Source organism: Euleptes europaea, chromosome 11 (genome assembly GCF_029931775.1).
Source record: "Euleptes europaea isolate rEulEur1 chromosome 11, rEulEur1.hap1, whole genome shotgun sequence".
Lineage (NCBI taxonomy): Eukaryota > Metazoa > Chordata > Lepidosauria > Squamata > Sphaerodactylidae > Euleptes > Euleptes europaea.
The window spans coordinates 28,160,993-28,178,541 of NC_079322.1; the positions used below are offsets into that span (position 1 = coordinate 28,160,993).

The 17,549-nt window shown below is 43.4% G+C and overlaps 1 protein-coding gene across 1 annotated transcript in view; it reads left to right on the top strand.

Annotated features, from left to right (window-relative positions):
• KIF15 (kinesin family member 15) overlaps positions 1–17,549 on the top strand; it is a 45,984-nt gene that overhangs the window by 14,277 nt on the left and 14,158 nt on the right. The window contains exons 14-22 of the mRNA XM_056857373.1: positions 1,290–1,431; positions 1,734–1,928; positions 3,851–3,958; positions 4,235–4,340; positions 5,970–6,135; positions 8,329–8,479; positions 9,531–9,616; positions 12,463–12,538; positions 17,000–17,086. Of these exons, the coding sequence (XP_056713351.1) occupies positions 1,290–1,431; positions 1,734–1,928; positions 3,851–3,958; positions 4,235–4,340; positions 5,970–6,135; positions 8,329–8,479; positions 9,531–9,616; positions 12,463–12,538; positions 17,000–17,086 (1,117 nt within the window). The remainder of the gene's footprint in view (positions 1–1,289; positions 1,432–1,733; positions 1,929–3,850; positions 3,959–4,234; positions 4,341–5,969; positions 6,136–8,328; positions 8,480–9,530; positions 9,617–12,462; positions 12,539–16,999; positions 17,087–17,549) is intronic.

A 17,549-nucleotide genomic window follows, 5' to 3' on the forward strand; every position in this document is an offset into this window, starting at 1 on the left:
CCAGAGATCCTGGAGATTTTTTTTGCCATCTTCTGGGCATGGATCAGGGGTCACTGGAGATGACGAGGAGAGGTAGTTGTGAATTTCCTGCATTGTGCAGGGGGTTGGACTAGATAACCCTGGGGGTCCCCTCCAATTCTATGATTCTTGAAGCAGAGATTTTCTAATGAAAATCAGTCCAGAGCTATAAGATCCCTGTTCTCAAGTGAGTTACAGTTTACACAATGACTGGTGTCACAGCTACAGCAGTATTCCACAATAACACTAGCCCTATTCATGAGTTACAATGAATGTATCTACAATCCATGCACAGCGTACACTTGATTTTTCTTTATATGTCCATTGAGTAATTTTCACGTTACATTCAAGGCACGTACAGCTGGACATGTGATTGAAACCACACATTTATCCCAGTACGGGTCCCTGTTTCATTTGTAAAGTTAACACACATTGGCTCTTTCTTTTTTCTTTTTTAAATTTTTTTTCAATATAGGGAATACAGAAATAAGGGGAAAAAACATTGGGGGAAAATAGGACACGATAACAGATTGACAGTGTTCAAGCTCACCTAGTCCATCATGACCCCAGATTGCTGATTGTGATGAACCTAGGCTGATCTACATCACTATCAATTTAATATAGTTGATAAAAGAGAATTACCAGCTGCTATAGCCACTTAAGAAAAATTAGACTTACTTGCCTGCTGTGCCTATCACTGCTATATTACTATATTAACTGTTTCCATAATATAAAGTCTAAATATGAGATAAGATAACATCTAAGTATAAAATAAAATAAAGATATTCTAACAACATTTTGAAATCAAACAAAAAACAGATGTATGTGCATTCATTTCACCATGTGAACATGGCTACAATCCTAGACAGTTTAAAGCCACCACAGCATCAGCATCTTTGTTAGTGTGACACTGCAAAATGGACTTCTTTGCTGTTGTGGAGCAGATCCTTTCGATCTTTGCTTTATAGCAAAATCAGATAGATCTGCCAGGGTTCAGAGCCACAGGTGTGTTGATTGCCTTCCAAAGGAGAAAATATTGGACTCTGAGTGATCCTTCTCTTCAGAAGTAAGGAACACATCCTGGCCTGTCCCATTCTGCTGTTCTGGAGCAAAACATGAACATTAAAAGTTTAACACTTGCAAAGGTGGGAAACTATAAGGTGTCACTGGACCACAAAGTTGTGGTCTCTAAGGTGCCACTAGACTAGAATGTAGTTGTACTGCAGACCAACAAGGCTACCCTCTGAAACTATATTCCTTTTTGTAAACAGGAAAAGGGTTAGGGAACTGGAGTTGGAAGTTCAGTCTCTACAGATGGCAAACCAGCATCTTGAGAGAATTTTGGAAGCAACCAAGGCTTGCAAACGCCAGGAAGTTTCTCATCTTAACAAAAGGCACAGAGAAACTTTAAAGGTATGAAATTGTGTTGATGACAATGAGATGCTGCTAATTTAGGGGATATGAATGAGTTGAGGAAAATAAGATGAGTGAAGTTATATCTTTGGAAAATACTCTTTTAAAATAATGGTTACAAGAATCTGTCATCAAGGAATTGCACATGGTAAGAATTCATGTTTGGAACACTGTTACTAAATTAGGTATGGGGTGACAGCTTTAACTAACTTTAACTGTATGTATGTCATCATATACACTTAAGTTATTACTGTAGCTGTTTTATATTTGTGTAAACAGCCATCATTTTATGCCTTTTACAGAATATAAGTACTCCAACTAAAGTTTATCAACTAAGATCCCGGTTGGTGACAATGCTTACCCCTGAAATGTTGAGCCATGAGTCTATTGATAATCAGAGCTCAGGAGAGATGGATGATATTTTAAATGAACCCATGCCTGCTGAGATGAACGAACAGGCATACGAGGCTGTTGCAGAAGAGCTGAGATTGGCGCAGGTAAAGTATCAGAAAACCAAGTAAAATGCGGGCTTTTAAAAACAAACAGTGGTTTTCTTGAGAAGCTGTGGATTGACTCCTAGCCGCTTTCCTACTGCTTGAAGAGTGTCCTCTTTTGAACACAAAAATAGTTATGCCAGCAGTCATAGGCCTGTATGGCCAAAAGCTACATGGGTCAGGGATTGTAGTGAGGAGGGGAGTTGAGTGAGATTGAGTGGAAAAGCTGGTAGTTGGTTTGGTGCTGAGTTAAAATTAAAGTCTGAACACGTAGGGGTAGATAAACAGCTTTCATGCTTTTTCTGAAGTTCTTTTCTGAAAATGACCACAAAAGATACTCCAAAGGAAACGACGACATGCAATTGTTAGTTCTCTGCAAAAAATCTAAATGGCGAATTTATGTAAATTAAATTACCACACATTATGTTTTTCTCTTGAACCTTCTGCATTCTGTCAGATTCCAGCTATATTCACAAAACTCTTCCTCTTGGATAGTGATTCTCAAAATATGGGTTGAGTACTGCAGGGTACTTGAAGACTTTCTTATGGGGGGAACCTGTTAGTGCTGATTTTGTACTCTGGGATCTGCCAAAAGCCTGACTCAGCATCCATACAGTGCATATCTGAGGGTATGCTCTAAACAAGGGAGTAAGTGTCTCTCAGATGCTTACTCTTCTTTATTAGAATCAAAGCTGGCCTGTTCAAAACTGATATTGCAGAGTGGTGAAAAGTTGATTTCCTGTGAGCTTCTATGAGTCCCCTTGGCTAGGGCCCATTGTATACTGGAGGGTGTTTAATTTGGATTTGTTGCTGCCTTTCCCCATAGTTTAACTTGCAAGCTGGGATTTCCATTGTTCATAGGCATAAATACTAAGAAAAGAAATCACATTAATATGGCACTAGATCTCAGCAGACTTCCTTCTTAGGCTTTCTACATACATCAACACAAAAAAGTACCAGTTATGATACTGGTTTTGTTAAGTTGGCTTGCTTCACCATCGTTGTTACTATCTGACACTTCAGCAAAGAAATAACATCAGAATTGGTTTGAGCCATGTCAGTTCTCAGATCTGCTCCTGATTGTCCTCGGTTTTTAAAAAATGTAGGCATATTTAGATGTTGATGCAGAAAACTTTTGGGGGGTTTACAATTGTAATTGTTTGATATCTTGGTAGCGTATATAACTGTTTCCCAACCTGTGGGTTGGGACCAGACCAAGCCTCTGCAAGCGGGTCGTGGACCAGCCCTTCCTAATGGCCGCCCCTGCCCTTTCCATTGCTCTCTTTTGTGTTGTTGGAAACCAAGATCTGACCCTGGAAACACTACCTTCCATGCCATACATTAGTTGGTATTTTTTTTCTCCACTGCATATACATGTTGATCAAATAAAACATGTCCTGATGGTTACTGGAGTGAATTTGTTAGAATCTTACGGGGTTTTAGGGGGAGTAATGGAGAAGGAGAGGGTGGTCAAGGGCTGGGATGTAACCTCACATGCAAAGGCTGTGTATGTCGGAATGCCAGTTGCTTAGGATTCATAGTGGGGGCAGCTGCACCCTTTGTGCAGTGCTTGTTGGTTTCTCAAAAACATTTGGTTAGTCACTGTAGAAAATGGAGTGCTAAACAACAAGGTTGCCAAAGTCATAGTTTGCCTAGGGTGCTAGAAAACCTTGGGCCATCCTTGGATGAGTCACCATACCAAATAAATTTGGACTTGTGGGTCACCATACCGAAAAGGTTGGGAACTGCTGGAGTATACCACCCATCAGCATTTGAAAGCCATACTGTTATATATATTATCTGGGTAAAGATACTTCTGGATCAACCCTCAAAAGAATAAACAAAGGTGTGTTATGATAACAGTTAAAACTAACTGTAATTCAAGAACAGTATTTAACTTTTCCCCCCTATTTCCTCTGTTGCAGGAACAGTTAAGCACTTGTCAGATCAAGTTAGATGAGGAAGAAAGTAAACATATAAAACTTCAGCAGCTTGTTTATAAGTTGGAGAGCCGTTGTACACAGATGCAAGAGGTGAGAGAGTCACTGAATGGACTTGGTAGGAGGACGGAAGAGTTGGGGTTAACAATTCACTATTTTGAGAGGAAGATTCATTGTTTGCTTAAGCCATGCTTTTGCAGAAAGGTTTGGTCTAATTTTCCTGGTGTTTGCTTGTTTCCTTGCAACCCCAAGACAAATCAACCAGCTGTTTTCAGCTGACGGATATTACACCATGCTCTCTGTCTCTATAGGCTGCCTATCTTACATAGCGGTATCCATTACTGACTTCTCTTTTTTCTTACCTTGAAGCTTTTCTCATCTGAAAGAAATGAATGGCAAACTGAAAAGCAAGGGCTTCTTGAAAAGATAGACACTCTTGAAAAGCAGTACCAGGACACCCAAAGCAAGGATGACAGTAAGTCTGTATGATGATTTGAATGTTTCCAGTTTCACTGTTTTTAGAGTGGCACAATATCGTCCACGAATTTGGGCAGCAGTCTTAAAGGGATAGGGTCATCCAATGGCAGGCAATGTTCGAACTCTTGAACATATATATAATTAGAACAGTTTTTCTGTTAACTAGCTTTAAAGTTTTGGGCTATTTGATGACAGTACTTGCATTTATCCACTTCCTGAAGAAGTGTAATTTGAAACAGGAGCACATCCAGATTCCTGTATCTGCTCTGCATGCAAGGTTTCCTCTAATTTGAATTTCTGAATGTAGTCCCTGGCTTGCAATATAATACGGTGTATTGTCTTTTGAGCAAGGTTTGTAATATAAGTAAATAATTACACTCTTTCATTCACAGCATGTTCTTTGGCATTTTGTTTTGCAGCCTGGCTGCTGCAAAAATCTGGCAACAGGACTTCCTTTACCTTCAAAATGAGGGAGGAGGGATTTGAATACAGGATAGAAAAAAGGTCAAAATGTAAAAGGTTACTGGGCTAGACGGAGTTACATTGCAATTTTCTGTTGCTACAAAGAGAGGCCTTTAAATAGCAGAATGGATCTATGCTTGCAGAATAAAAGCTGAGCTTTGTAATACAACAGCACTAACTTTTTGCAGTGTATGCAATCTTCACTATATCTTTTGCATCTTCCACAAGCTATTTCTGTGTAATGAGACTAATGTTCGAACCTATACATATATTGCCTGTCGCGCTGCGCCTTGGGCGTGGCCGTTACGAGGGTCTCTGGTCTGGAGGACGTTGGGGCTGAGACAATCTCTTCCGCCTCAGACCAATCCGAGGGGGAGTCAGAGCTCGACTCTCCCCCGGGCGTCGCCAGGTTGCCACAGGACACACCTTGTAGCACAACCTTGACGTCAATATCCTCCCCGGCAGGCAGACTTCTCTGGCCTTATATATCCTCCAGGCCAGAGAAGTCCCTCCCAAGCTCCGCCCTTAGCCCTCCCCCCGGAAGTCCATATAAGGGCTGGGAGGGCTCATCTCCCAGCCAGGGGAAGTCAGGCGCGGACCATGCCTCTTCCCTCCCGTGCTCGTCCGCCGGACAGCTGGGCTGCGGGGGGGCCGGCTACCGCCGCTGCCCCCCCCCCCCCCCGCGCCGCTCCCGGGTTCTCCTCCTCCTGCAGTGGGACCTGTAGGCTGGCGGCCCTCAGCTGCCCGGGTCCCGCAGAGACAGAGCCAGCCGCGGCGTCCCTGGCTGGGGCTGCTGGGCTGGTGCACCGTTGGGCCCCGGCTCTTTCGTCGGCGTCTGGGCTGGTGCGGCGGCGCCCCGCGGCTCCTGCAGCGGCTCGGGCTGGCGAGCCGGCGGCTGGCTGCTCCTGCGGCGGCTCCCGACAGGCTCTCTCCCCTCGTGCCGGTTTGTAGGGTTGCTGAGGGGAGAGGGAGCCTTGGTGATGCCGCCCGCCGGGGACAACTGGTGAGTGTGGAGGCTACCCCTCGGCCTTGGAAGGGGGGTTGGGGGCCCCTCCCGGGACATTGCCTTAGTGTTTCAGGGTGGTGTTGCATCAAAAGCACTATTAGTAGCTAGTGGACAAGTTTTACAGTACATGAGTTTTAAAGGGTTTTGTTTGTTCAACAGTATTGAAGAGTGAAGTCCACGACTTGCGGATTGTTCTGCAGTCTGCGGATAAGGAGCTGTCTTCTATGAAAGCGGAGTATGAGGCCTTCAGGCGAAAGCAAGAGAAAGAACTTAATGAACTTTCTATGCACCACATGAATGTCCAACTTCAGCTTGATAGCGTCAGGTAGGTTGATGACATAACAACAGTCTGTTACAGCAGATGCTCGTTGGGCCTGACTTCTGATTTAGTTGGGAATGCATCTCATTGAAGTGTGCATAAGACGGTAGCCTTAAATTTCCACATGGGAATACCTTTTGAGAGTCTAACTGAACGCTGGCCAACTTCATCTCACTGTTGGCAACCTTATTTTGCTACTGCTGAGCTTGCCTTGCAAGGCTGGTCTGGAGACTGGCACACTTTCCAGATGTTAAATCATGGCTTTGTGTAATGTCTGAACAGAGCCTGTGTGTGTGTACTGTCATACGTTTACTAGGTCGCTAGTTTATTGTTTGCCTGCTTTCTCCCTAACGGGACCCAAAGCAACTTACAAGTACAGTAAGGAGTACAAATTTGCACACACAAACAAGACAACAAGAACAAACTGCATTTTGGGGTTCAGGCTGGTCTGGAATCAAATGAGCCAGTTCTCTGTGGCCACATGTGATGACCACAATACATGTTAGTGTCATATGATTATAAACATATAGTTCGCTTCTTCCAGCAATGCTACCCGCAGAGGGAAACATGATATTGTTTAGGATTAGAACTGCTGCAGCTTTCTGACAGTATTAACCCTTAACTCTTTAAGGATCTAGTGGGTGTTGCAGTTTGAGTTTTGAATAGCTAAATTCTTTCTATGTCTCTGAAAGAGATTCTTATTTAACAGAACTAAATTTGAAAGTTTGCTACCCAGTTGAAGGAGGATCAAAATCCTACACAATACATGCTGGGCCAATTGAGACTTACAGTGAAAGTTCAAGTTAACATTAATAGCAATTTATTGTTATATTTTCCAATTGAATTAGGATTCAGGAGACTCCCTCTTTTTCAAAAGAGATACCCATGTATCTTGCTGCTGTGTAATAGCAGGGGCTGACAGTTTAATTAATGTCAATTGACTTTCAGAACACTAAAAATGTTGATATGCTTTATGAACTTTGGCTTCGATTGGGGTTCTTCTAAAGAAATATTAGCATACTGGGATATGAGCCAGCATGGCATAGTGGTTAAGAGCAGCGGACTCCAATCTGGAGAACCAGGTTTGTTTCCCCACTCCTCCGCATGAAGCCTGCTGGATGCCCTTGGGCTAGTCACAGTTCTCCGAACTCTCTCAGCCCCATCTACCTCACAAGGTGTCTGTTGTGGGGAGGGGAAAGGAAAGCGATTGTAAGCCGCTTTGAGACTCCTTAAAAATAGAGAAAAGCGGGGTATAAAAACTAATTCTTCTTCATCATTAATGTATTCTAAAAGATATGAGTGCTTGCTGCAACAGTATATAGTGTTAAATATATAACTGCCTATTTGGAATGAAGCACATATGGCAGAGAAGAATGCTAGAACAGCATGATAGCACCGTGTTTCTAAGCCCTGGAGTTTTAAATACTCAAGTGGTGATGTTTATATTCACAAAAATCTCTTTATTGGCAAAAACCTCTAAAATTTTTAATAAAACCTCATTACACTAGTGTTCTTAAAGGCACCATTTAAGCAAAATCAAGGAACCAATTTTTGTCCGACATGACTTGAATTGCCTCAATTGTGCTTAAATGCTGTAAAGAGCATGGAACCATGGCTACTATCCAAAAAGGTTTACTATCTGTATAAGTGGCTTTCAAACTGTGTTCCAGAGAACCTTGGAGCAACTTGGAATCTTAGGAACTCCTCAGTAAGAAGGTCAGGAATGGCTGAAAAGCGTCAATGAAAGATGTCTTGTCTGCTGCTACTGATCTTTGACTACAGTGTGAAGCCACAAAAGAGTGTTGTCTGTATTCTGTAGTGGGGCAGCTTTGATGCTGATGATGCTATCTTAAGCAGTGTTACACCTTTTTAAGCCCATTAACTTCCATGAACTTAGAAAAGCGTAACTGCTTGGGGATGGGTGTTCGGCCCTTGTTTTGTTTTTGACGTATGCAGGTAGTTTGCTCATGCCACAGAATCCTTTGGAACTCAAAGGGATCTTTTAACAAACTGATACGGAAAATTGTGTGTGTGTTAAAATTGCAGATTGACTCATTACATTGCATTAAGTCGGAAGGGCATTCGATTTTTAGTTGAATATGTGTTTTTAAAGAATGGGTGGTTGACTACTGAATACAGAAGTTCTATACAAGAGCATGTAACCTCGTGATTAACAATGTAAAATATCTTCCACTGAAGGCTCGAATATGAAAAGGTACTTGAAGCAAAAACAAGCCTGCAAGATGACTATGACAATCTCCAAGAAATACTGAAGTTTGAGACGGACCAGTTGACGCAACAGCTCATTGAAAGCAAGCAGGAAAGCGAAGTGCAGAAAAGCGCGTTTCAGGTAAGTGAGGAATGCTATGCAGAAGTAGCCTTTAATTCTCTGACCTAGATAATATATATTTGCAAGGAGAATTTGTAATTTGAGTGGTAGGAAAAAGGGTAGGTAGGTGTGTTCTGATCCTATCCATCCAAGAGGGGAGTGAGCTGATGTGTGCCAAGACATTCACCTGCATTTGCGCATACACACCACTGGTGGAGGGATGGACAGAGAGAAGGATACCACCTCTTTGTCATTTACTACATGTCACAATACTCCCTTTCCATATGGACATTGCAGAGATACTCTGGACATTGTTGCAGGGACTTTAATTCATGTGTTGAACTTGAGACAACGTCGGTATAAAATAAGTTGCACAAAAGCCAACAAATTCCAGGACTGGAGCCCCAAAACAATGTTTTCTGCACCGCCTGCCTGTTGCATCACATAAATAGATGCTGGAGTTCTTCATGTGCTCATTACTGAAAATTCCCTAGGAAGCAGCGTCACCCAGAAACCCAGGAAAGGTGGCTCATTCCCAACACACAGATACTCTGCTACCCTATATACCCCATAATAATTTGGACACAGTCTTCAGCAGAAGAAGAAACTGGGTCAGCTCATAGGTGAGCTGCCTCATCCAACAAGGGCTAATTTGAAGCAATTACTGATAGAGCAAAATCCAATACAAGATTCAATAGCGTCCTTTCTTCTATTTTCTGTGACCAGCCTTATTTCTCAGGGACAGTTGGGTCCCTTATTAACAAGAAAAATCCCTCACTGTACCAGCAATTGCTGACAAAATGTTGAAAAAGACTCTATGGTGGGACGTCTGTAAGGTCTTCTCAAATATTTGTGTTCCCGTTTCTTTTTAACACCTGACGTTATTTAAAATACTTCGGTTCCATCTTTCTGTATCCAAGGTGATGTGCAATACTTAAAGCAAACAGAAGCTAAAATCATATCTAAACTTGCTAGGTGTATAATCCTATGACGTGATGCAAGTGCTTGTAAATCTTGGAGAGCTTAAAATGTGATAGATACGTACTACACTTTTTAACAACTTGTATTTTAGAATCTCTTAGTCCTGTTGGAAAGTGAAAAGGAACATAATCAGAAATTGACAATGCAGTTACAGGAAGATAAAGGACACGGTTCCAAGTAAGTATTGCTTATTTAATTTCATTTCCATTTACATGTATTTACAACATTTTCTAAAGTTTAAATTAATATTTGTTACATGGCATTTTCCACGCATAAACATATGTTACATTTTTGTGAAGAAAATCACTGAAATATGCCCTGGTGTTAGACTGCCTTCTGTGGGTGTCACCCTGCAAATGGGCACGATCAACAACTGCTTTCTCTGTTGTAATCCCACCTTGTGGAAAGGCCTGCCTGAGGAGGTCAGGAGGGCTCCCACACTTCTGTCAATCCACAGACGATGTGGGGGCTTGGTTAAAATGGTCCACCCACCGAGGCTTATGAATCCTGCTGGATTCCAGAACACCCTGGAGGATTTTGGGATTCCAGACATGGGTTCTGTTGAAGCTGCAGTGGAAATATGGAACGTGAAGCTCCTTTGACCTATCAACAAGTTTGCCCCTTGTTGACCTCTCCTGCCTTTGGGACAAAACCCAGCCCCCTGGCTTAACACAGAACTGGGTGATCTGAAAAGGATTTTGAGATGTCTAGAATGGCGCTGGCGGGAAAATCATACTGAACGTGTCGAGAAGAAAGTTATAATGTGAGAGACTGCTGAATAAAATTACCTTAGAAGGCAATGTTATGAAAGGCTTAGAAGATATTGACTATATCTGATATGAATTTGATATGGATTAAAAAATATTAACTTGAAGAAGTCATTTCACAAAACAAGCATAGAACATTAACTGAAGAAGTCATTTTCACGAAACAGGTATATACCCGGGAACTTGTCTTGAACACCACCTGTGGAATGTACAACCTGTATTTGTTGGATAAGTCAGTATTGTCTACTCAGACCGGCAGCGGCTCTCCAGGGTCTAAGGCAGAGGTCTTTCACACTACCTACTCGCCTAGCCCCTTTAACTGGAGATGCCAGAGATTGAACCTGGGACCTTCTGCATGCCAAGCAGATGCTTTACCACTGAGCCACATTGCTGCCCCCACTTTTGATGTGGTTCTGCTGACCCTTACTGACTCAGTTAAAAGCCTCAGGGTCATGCTGGACCCGACGTTATTACCGGAGAAGCAAGTTAATTTTTCTTTTTGCAGCCACAAAAAAGACTTCCTACCAACTCAGCATAAGATGACCCCTTACCTTGATACGGCTGACCCGGCCACCTGGATCATATGCAGACTGTAGTCTGTGGCCTACAGTGCAGCCAAATGTATTTCTCCCACTTATTTGACACACGAGCGTCTGGACTGGCTCCTTTTAGAGAATGGAGACCCATCACCATGCTCTAGTGGTGTGTTTCTACGTAAGAGCCAGTCAGGATGAGCTGCCTAGGTTTAGTAGTAGGAAGCTGTGAATAACAGAGTGGAGGACAGCGTTGGCAGAACCTGGACAAGGTGCCTGTAAAGCAAACCTGAACCAAAGTATGACTTGCTCTATTGTGGCTTGAAGGTTTAGCTGATGATTTCAGCTAAATTAATGTTGACAACATTATCGGAGGGCAGTTGTAGATGCTAATGGGAGGTAAGGGTGGGGGAGGACAGTTTACCGAAGAATATATGTAGAGCCGCAGGGAGCAGAAATTGGTGTGATTTTTATTATCCAAAATCTTGATTCGCTTGAAATATTACTTTTCTAGAAATGTAAAGCAACCTAGGTATATAAAAATTGTCTGGGAGAATTTTACTGGAGCTGTAACTAGAGACGTCAGATTACTGGACAGATTTTATTAGTACAAGATGGGTCATATCCAAAGGTTCTGTTCTGCTAATGGTGCAGCCTTTCTAAAGTGGAAGAATAGTGTTATATTGGAGGAATGTTTCTTATACCAGAGGAAGGTTCCACCCTTAGTGTGAAATGGAACCTCTAGATCAGGGGTCCCCACTGTGGAGCCCGTGGGCTCCATAGTGCCCACAGACACCTTTTCTGGCACCCACCAAGTGTTTTTAGGAAGTGGACGGAGCCAAGTAGGATTTTTGTTCGGCAAGGCTTCTGATTGACTATTGGAGTTTTGATTGGCTGTGCAGATTTTTTTTAAAAATGTTGCTTTGGCAGCAGCTGCTACCACAACACAAGAATCTGCCATTGTTAAGCTGTGGCAGCCATGTTGTGGTTGGCTCCACCTCCTCCAGCAGCTGTGTTGTGGCAGCCATTTTGTTGCTGTGCCCACCATGCTGTGTCAGAATTCCGAATGAACCTGCAGGCTCAAAAAGGTTGGGGACCCCGGCTCTAGAGCCACCTATGTAAGCAAAAATGTTTAAAGACTTAGGGCTTTCAGTCAATGAGAGAATTTCTAATTGGTCAGTTACAAGGATGATCAACTTTAAATGTGCATATCGCCAAGCCATCCCTACATATAATTTCTTGAGCTACTGAAGAGAGCATAAGAGACCATAACCTATTAATAAGCAAACTCCTGCTGATGCTAACAGTCTCTAAATTCTTTTTTATTCTCTATTATAGCAACACACCAGAACTAAAATAGCTTCAGAAATAAAACAAATGTGCTCTTAAACTTGCAGCCCTACTGATTCAACAACTAAACCTTTGCTTGAGAACTTCCTTTCCTGCAGCTCTATTAACAATATAAATTTGTTTTTATTATAAAATGGCTTCTCTTTGTGGAAGATGCTTGGTTGCTTCAAGGAGCAAGTGGTAACTAAGCGCCTCCACAGTGGCGTGGGCTGCAGAGGGATGAGCCTGCTGCTTACTTGGAAAACAAAAGCAATAATATTTTAGTAGCTGGCATAAACACTACCATCCTGCAAAGTTTATTTCTTTTTAGAGCATTCATTTCTGTTTGTTATGAATGACCATGCCTAAGAAAGTTAATTCCTTTCTCTTGTAGGGAGTTGCTGAAAGCTCCTGAAACTATACATCTAGAGAAACCATCATGTGAAATGATGCCAAGATGGGAGCAACAGGTACGACAGGGTATATTTACAATAGGAATACTGACAATCTGAATTACAAATAATGGCCTGCGGTGGCTGCATTTGCAAATCCAAAGAGTTTTGTATCTTCTGCCATCTTAATTTTGTTTAATGCACAGTTCATAAGAATAAATCACTTCCAGTTGGCATGGCAAGCCAAAGGGTTGCCTTTTTTGCAGCTCCTCTTTGTGCCCCCTGTTCTGGGACCCTGGTCAGGGCCAGGAGGGACCCGATTCCCTGTCAGGTCCCCCACTCCTGTTGGAGAGCCTGATGTGCAAGAGAGCCCAGAGTGGCTTTTCAGTGCGGGGGTATTGTGGACTCATCCGGACAGACTTCCCTCCACCATTTTCTGTGTGTGTGGGTGAGTGATTTCTGCTATCAATAAAATATAACTTCTAAAGAGAGCCAAAATCTTCGAAAGAGCTGGGAATAGCAAAAGTCTCTGTATCAAATTGACAGTGCTGACTGTATTAGGAAGAAATTTGGATCGGGGGAGCAGTCGAGAATCAAACTGGCTGGAAAGCAAGTCCTAAGCCACTGACCTGCTTTACTATCTAAGGGGGGTGTATTTTCATGGCAAAAAGAGTAGTTGACTTGCAGAATTTAAATTTGCCCAGATCAAAAACGGCACTAGTCTGTATATGTGGCGGGAGGAAGTTGTTTTAGCATCAATGTGGAAGCAAGAAGAAATCCCAGAGACTTAAAGATGGAGAAAGAAAATGGCAGAGTATGCAGTGATGGCGAAGCTAACTCACTGAAAAAAATACCTTTAGGGGAGCCCCGTGGCGCAGAGTGGTAAGCTGCAGTACTGCAGTCCAAGCTCTGCTCACGACCTGAGTTCGATCCCGACGGAAGTCGGTTTCAGGTAGCCGGCTCAAGGTCCTTCCGAGGTCAGTAAAATGAGTACCCAGCTTGCTGGGGGTAAAGGGAAGATGACTGGGGAAGGCACTGGCAAACCACCCTGTAAACAAAGTCTGCCTAGTAAACGTCGGGATGTGACGTCACCCCATGGGTCAGGAATGGCTCGGTGCTTGCACAGGGGACCTTTACCTTTAGGTAAGTTGCAAAAGAAACGGAAACTTTACTATGACTTTGCACAATTTTAAATTTGCAATTTTGTAACTTCGTAACTTTGAATTTTATATCAGAACAACTAGAACAAATAAGTGAAAAGTATTGACTACAGACTGATTAGCTGACCTAAGGGGTGTGTTATCTTAAGCAGAAAACAGTAATTTAGAATTTATTGGTTGTAGGTTATTATAAAGTTATTTAGTAAAAGATTGTTGTAGTTTAGTGGATAAGTCAAATACCGTATTTTTCGCTCCATAAGATGCACCTGACCATAAGACGCACCTAGTTTTTAGAGGAGGAAAACAAGAAAAAAAAATATTCACAAACCTGAGTGATAGTGGGCCTCTTCATTCGTCCAGTAGGTGTCAGATCATGATTACCAGCAGCTTAATGATTACCATACTGCTTAAAGGACCACTATAGGCACCCAGACCACTTCAGCTCAATGAAGTGGTCTGGGTGCCAGGTCCCCCTAATTTTAACCCTGCAGCTGTAAACATACCAGGGTTAATCCAGCCTCTAGTGCAGTGATGGCGAACCTTTAGAGACCAAGTGCCCAAACTGCAACCCAAAACCCACTTATTTATCGCCAAGTGCCAACATGGCAATTTAACCTGAATACTGAGGTTTTAATTAGCTTAAACGATTAACAATTTCCTGGTTGTTCTCCAGCATGATGTAATGGCTAAGGTGTCAGACTAGGATCTGAGAAACCCAGGTTCAAATCCCTACTCTACCATGGAAACTTGCCGGGTGACCCTGGCCCAGTAACGCACTCTCAGCCTTGACCCTGGCAAGTGTTTGGGTGGGAGACCACCAAGGAATATCAGGGTGGTGATGCGGAGGCTGGCAATGGCAAACCACCTCTGAATGTCTCTTGCTTTGAAAACCCCACCAGACATAAGTCAGATGTGACTTGACAGCAAAACACATGCACACAACTGGCTTCCTTGTCTATTGCTGAACTTATAAAACATAGCTCACTTGTCTGGCTAGAACACATTTATCCCATTCTTACCACAAAACTGCAAATGACCTTGGCTACACACACACACGATGTCTCTTGCTATCTCTGAGGAGTGTTGTAAGGATAAAACTGAGGCTAACTAAGTGAGCCACCCTTAGCTTCATGGAGAAAGAGTAGCAAAAAAAATGTGGAATGGATTTTCCAGTAAGGTTTCTGAGCCTAGCTACATTATTCTGGGATTGGAATGACAGCCCCCAGAGTGCAATGACAGCCTCTGGAACTAGCAGAAGTGTTCTGGGACTGGAATGACCGGGCTGTCATTCCACTCTGGGGGCTGTCATTCCAGTCCCAGAACACTTCTGCTAGTCCCAGGGGCTGTCATTCCACTCCTGGGGCTGTCACTGCAGTTGCAGAATCATTCTCCTAATCTCAGGGGCTGTCATTCCTCTCCAAGGCTAGTCATTCCAGTCGCAGAACACTTCTACTAGTCCTGGCAGCTGTCATTCCAGTCGCAGAGTAATGTAGCTAGGCCCAGAGACCTTAATGGAATATCCATGCCACATTTTCTTTGCAATTTTTTGTGCTGTAAACTATTTCAAAGGAGTGCATGCAAGTCAATGGGCAATCCTGGCTCCCATTATCTTCAATGGGCTGTGAAGCCTCTCCCACTGTTTCCAATGGGCAATCCTCTCATTCATTTTAATACATCCCTTTTCCCAAGCCAGCCAAGGCCAGTTCCTACCCCTTCTGCGGGTGAGCAAAGGGCAGCTCCTGCCTCTTGCCCAGCCCAGGCTGGGTGGAAAGAAAAGGGAGAACTCCCCCCCCCCCGCCGCCGCCAGGCTGGAGGGTGAGAGACTCAAAACGGATAAAAGGAAGTATTTCTTTACACAACACATAGTTAAATTGTGGAACTCCCTTCCCCAGGATGTGGTGATGGCTGCCAACTTGGAAGGTTTTAAGAGGGGAGTGGACATGTTCATGGAGGAGAGGGGTATTCATGACTACTAGTCAAAATGGATACTAGTCATGATGCATCCCTATTCTCTCCAGGATCAGAGGAGAGAATTCCAGCCCAGGCTGGGAGGAAAGAAAATGGGTGGGGGGAGAGAAGAGATGCACTTGGAAACACAGCAGGCTCCAGGTCGGGAGAACTACCCTCCCCCTCCAACTAAGGAAAGTTTTTGCTTCGTTTCCAGCCCAGGCTGGGAGGAAAGAAACGGGGGGGGGGAGGAAATAAACGGGGGGGGGGAGAAGAGATGCACTTGGAAACACAGCAGGCTGCAGGTCGGAGAACTACCCTCTCCCTCCAACTAAGGAATTAGCGTCTTCTTTCCAGCCCAGGCTGGGAGGAAAGAAATGGGGGCGGGGGAAGAGATGCACTTGGACACACAGCAGGCTCCAGGTCGGAGAACTACCCTCTCCCTCCAACTAAGGAAAGTTGCTGCTTCGTTTCCAGCCCAGGCTGGGAGGAAATAAACGGGGGGGGGGGAGGAAATGGGGGGGGAGAAGAGATGCACTTGGAAACACAGGAGGCTGCAGGTCGGAGAACTACCCTCTCCCTCCAACTAAGCAATTAGCGTCTTCTTTCCAGCCCAGGCTGGGAGGAAAGAAACGGGGCGGGGGGAGAAGAGATGCACTTGGAAACACACCAGACTCCAGTTCAGGTCTGGAGAACTACCCCGGGGACTCGGGGAGGGAGGCGGACTCGGGTTAGGAGGAGCAACATACTAACCTACCTCCTCCTCTAGCGACTAGCAAGCCAACAGTGGAGGCCAGCCATGTGCGGCCGCTTTTAAGGAGGCGCTGCCGCTCTGTGTTGGCCTCCATAGTCTGGTGTACCATAGACACTATGGAGGCAAAATTATAGAGCGTCGCCTTTTTTTTCTCTCCTGCTGGAAGTTTTTCCAGAGTCTAGTGCCTCCCGTCCCCCAGCTGGCTGGCGGCGTCCCAGCAGGCTCCTGGGGCGGCCCGGCTCTGCGCCCCGCTGCCGCTGCATTCGCTCCATAAGACGCACTGATATTTCCCCTCACATTTGAGGAGGAAAAAAGTGCGTCTTATGGAGCGAAAAATACGTTATATTGTGTAGATTATATATAGGTGGTTATTCAAAGAAGACCAGGCAATGAAGATTAGCATAATAAGTAGGCATGTATGACCTGAAAATCAGTATGTGTTAAAATATATTTTAAACAGGCGATATTAGATTTTTTGTGTTTTTTTCCTAAAGTGATTTTTTGAACTTCAGATTCGCAATAACCAAGATGTTATTGTAAGTAGTCTTAATATGGGACTTTTTAGGTTTGATATGCTGTGTATATGGAAGCATGGATTGTTGTTTCATTTTTTTTTTTGTTACATAAATACAAAATTTACATAAAGAATAAATGAAAGATGCAAATAACTTTTTTTAGGAAGTAAAGCTGCAGAAACAAGAGCAAGACTTGACTGCTGCTGAAGAACTTATTGCTTCCCTACGTAAGACAAATGCTGCTGATAAGGTATGCAATACAGTTTGTGTGTATTGTGTGTAGGTCATTCTGCCTAGAATAAGTTTGTGCAGGTCCCTCGGCAAATATTTCACATTAAAGAAATTAAAATATATCATTTTGCTTTATATTAAATATACTTCTCAGTACGGGGTGGGGGGGGTCAAGTGCAAAGCTATGTAATTTATTGACCAGTGCTTCCTTTCAGCCTCCTCTTCCCAAAAAAAATTAATAAGAGAAAGCAAAGGGAACCAACCTTGGAAGTAGTTCACTTTTTATTCAATTAGATTACAAGTTTTACATTAAGAGTTTTAAAAGTTCATCAAACTTTTAATCAAAGTCAACCTTCCTCAATTAAGGCGGGGGAACCTTATTTTTTTCTTTAGTGTGATCATATCCTTTCAATTTCTGCATCTAAGATTGCCCTTATGTTTTGTTGTGAAGCGTGGAGAAGAGAGGAACCTGATCAAATCTT